Here is a 3276-nt window from a genome sequence, read left to right on the forward strand (position 1 = left end):
GGGGGGGGGGGGGGTCTATGCGCGCAGGGCACTATGGGACACAGGATGAGCAACGCGGAGCGGGACGGAAGCCTCGGAGGGTCAGACGGTAGCGACGCGGGAAGTCCGGACGCGGTAGCTGCCTGAAGAGGAGGCCTGAGGTAGAGGCTCGGGCCCTGGCAGCGGCAATGGCAGAGAGACCCGAGGACCTAAACCTGCCCAACGCCGTCATTACCAGGATCATCAAGGAGGCGGTGAGTAGCCTGGACTGGTGGTTGGGCCAGGGGCGGGCGATGGGGCAGGAGGGAAGCAGTCCTAGGCCGGCAGCTTTGCTCACCGCCGCTCTTCTTATAGCTTCCAGATGGTGTCAACATCTCCAAGGAGGCCCGAAGCGCCATCTCCCGCGCCGCCAGCGTCTTCGTGCTGTACGCCACGTCCTGGTGAGCGGGGCAGAGTCAGCCAGAGTTCAGCTGGTGCTGAGGCATAAGGGAGCGCAGAGAGACCCCCTGGCTCGTAGTTCATGGCCTGGAGCCCACAAACCCCAATAATTGTTTCCTACCTCCGTGGGGAGAGGTTCGCAGCTCTTTTTCGATTGTTACAAGTTCTGAAGCAAAATAAAACAAAATAACTTAGCCTTTTCGTACAGGGAAGGAAGGAACTTAGACATATCTACAACCCATGCATCTAAGACATAGGCTTTCTCATTCCACCTCTGGGGTCTCCTTTTCCCTCCCACTCCATAGCGGCAAGAGGGGGTCTGACGGCCCTTTCTCTTTCTCCTTTTAAGTGCCAACAACTTCGCGATGAAAGGAAAGCGTAAGACACTGAATGCCAGTGACGTGCTCTCAGCCATGGAAGAGATGGAGTTCCAGCGGTTCATTACCCCGTTAAAAGAAGCTCTGGAAGGTAACCATCCTACATTTCCTAAACCACGGGGAAGATGGTCATCCTGTACGACCTGTTCCCTGGCCCTAAGGCTGTCTCAGTGTGGGTCTCTTTAAATCTAATAAGTCAACAAATGGACGTGTCGTCTACCCAGTTCATTTGGCCCCGCCTCAGATTTGTTTTGTGATACTGGGCAGGTTATTTTTCCTTCTGTGCCTCAACTTTTCCAACTATACAATGGAGTTAGCTGCTACAGTCTGTCTGAGTCATTCTTCCAGCCCTACCTCCTAACCCCCTCCTTCCTTCTTACAGCATATAGGCGGGAACAGAAAGGCAAGAAGGAAGCTTCAGAGCAAAAAAAGAAGGACAAAGACAGAAAAACAGATTCGGAAGAGCAAGACAAGAGCAGGGATGAGGATAATGACGAAGACGAGGAAAGGCTGGAAGACGAAGAACAGAATGAAGAGGAGGAAGTGGACAACTGAATATGGTGGGGAGACTGGCACCTTAGAAGGTACCACACTGAAACGTGGTACATGTTTATGTGAAGCTCTTTCCTGCTGGGCCGAGTAGTCTTAGGCAGAAGTGCCTGAGAGGATCAAAATAAAAACTGACTAGAATTATCACCAAAACCAGCGCTTCCCAGACTCAGAGCATCTGAGTAGCAGAATCCTGTTTTGCTTAATCAGTCTGAAGGTTATGACTGTTTGGAACGAGGGATTCAGAATGGCTAATTAGATTAGTCAATGTGATCTCTTCTGTTTACTTATATGTATGGTTTTTGATCCCCATTTCCCCTGCCCCCAAAAAGTAATAATAACTTTCGTGCTGCCTGCTGTGTTCCAGATCACAGAGGCAGTCAAGGCTCAGGAAAAATGGGGGCTTTGATCATGGTCAATCTATGTTTGATTGTACAGTATTTGGCAATAGTAGCTTATGGAGAGTGGTCAGAATGGTTTAGTTTCAGGAAACTACTAAAAAGCTGTGGGAGAATAATGAAATCTGTTGTGTGTTGTCTCTTCAATTAATGACAGTAGCCATAATTGAATTTTGTTTTCTATAGACCCCCTTAGTTTGGAGCCCTTCTGTATTGTCCATAGACATTCAACCTGCTGACGTGGCTGCACTGTGGGTACATATGCTCTTAAATCAGCAGTAGATTGGAATTAGTCAAGCAAGGGTGCCAGTGTCTTACTTTTACAAAACAAATGGCTCAGTCTTAGATGTACCTTTCTGCCTGCCACTGTACATCTCTAGGATTTATTGTCACCTCCTGGAAGGTGTAAAATCCCAGGCTTTCTCTACTTGTAATCCATCTCTCAAACTTGTGACTATGGTTTTTTTCATTCTTCAATTCATGATGTGTTCCAAACTTTATTTCCTCTAGGAACAACTTTCTCTTCCCTCTTTGCTTCTCCCTTCTTGTCTCTCTTCTGCTTCACCTCTGCTTCCCATTCCCACTTTTTTTCTCCCTTCTTTTCTCACTTCTTCTGCCAATCAAGGAACTTTGATGACCTGCTTAATATCCCAAAGCATGGGTTCTTCAATTCCTTAGTTCTGATCTCATCTCTTTTAAAAATGATTTTGTGAAACCCCCCTGAACCTTAAGGGAAATCTGATGGTGCTCAGGAATATAATTCCCTCCAAAACCATCCCATTAACTGCTTCTAAAGTATCTCTGTTGGCCTTCTTAGCCTTTTTCTCTTTCCATTCAGTGCTCCAAGCACTTTTTTGCCTCTAAGTTGAGTGCTTGGGGTTTGACAGGTAGTGAAGTGATATCCCAAAGCATGGGTTCTTCAATTCTTTAGTTCTGATCTCATCTCTTTTAAAAATGATTTTGTGAAACCCCCCTGAACCTTAAGGGAAATCTGATGGTGCTCAGGAATATAATTCCCTCCAAAACCATCCCATTAACTGCTTCTAAAGTATCTCTGTTGGCTTTCTTAGCCTTTTTCTCTTTCCATTCAGTGCTCCAAGCACTTTTTTGCCTCTAAGTTGAGTGCTTGGGGTTTGACAGGTAGTGAAGTATAGTTTGACACTGTTAACTTGTTAAATGAGTACAGTGAAAAGTTTGTTGATAAATGACTGAAGAATGTTGAGAGGATTATAATGGTTTGTACAAATAAAGAACATTCTTGTTAAAAGTGACGACTCCTGTTCCATCCTGCTTGTCTATAGTGTGCTTTAGAGGGGATCCACTAACCATGCCAGATACAGTATTTGGGGTGTGGACTGGGCCAGACCTTTGTAAACATGGAATTTTGCATCACCTTGGGTGACCAGCAGGGGCTGCTCTTCAACTACAGCATGAGATTTTGATGGCTCTGCTGGGCACCCTACACATTAATAGATTCTCAGTAACTCCATTTCTTGAGCCCCTACTGTGTCTGGCACTGACCCGATGAAGCAACA

At 46.3% G+C, this 3276-nt stretch overlaps 1 protein-coding gene across 1 annotated transcript; it reads left to right on the top strand.

Moving 5' to 3' along the window:
- The first annotated feature begins 69 nt into the window (after positions 1 to 69).
- On the top strand, positions 70 to 2324 carry POLE3 (polymerase (DNA directed), epsilon 3, accessory subunit). Its single transcript, XM_008568740.1, has 4 exons — positions 70 to 233; positions 334 to 419; positions 767 to 885; positions 1177 to 2324. The coding sequence occupies exons 1-4, from the start codon at positions 168 to 170 to the stop codon at positions 1347 to 1349; spliced, it is 444 nt and encodes a 147-aa protein (XP_008566962.1). The 5' UTR covers positions 70 to 167; the 3' UTR covers positions 1350 to 2324.
- The last annotated feature ends 952 nt before the right edge of the window (positions 2325 to 3276 follow it).

This window comes from Galeopterus variegatus, unplaced genomic scaffold (assembly GCF_000696425.1).
Source record: "Galeopterus variegatus unplaced genomic scaffold, G_variegatus-3.0.2 Scaffold437, whole genome shotgun sequence".
Lineage (NCBI taxonomy): Eukaryota > Metazoa > Chordata > Mammalia > Dermoptera > Cynocephalidae > Galeopterus > Galeopterus variegatus.

Excerpts from the sequence above, each read along its gene's own strand:
- POLE3 (XM_008568740.1), top strand. The coding sequence starts at position 168 with ATGGCAGAGAGACCCGAGGACCTAAACCTGCCCAACGCCGTCATTACC. Across the intron at positions 234-333 it reads CCAGGATCATCAAGGAGGCG|CTTCCAGATGGTGTCAACAT; the intron begins GTGAGTAGCCTG and ends CTCTTCTTATAG. Across the intron at positions 420-766 it reads GTGCTGTACGCCACGTCCTG|TGCCAACAACTTCGCGATGA; the intron begins GTGAGCGGGGCA and ends TCTCCTTTTAAG.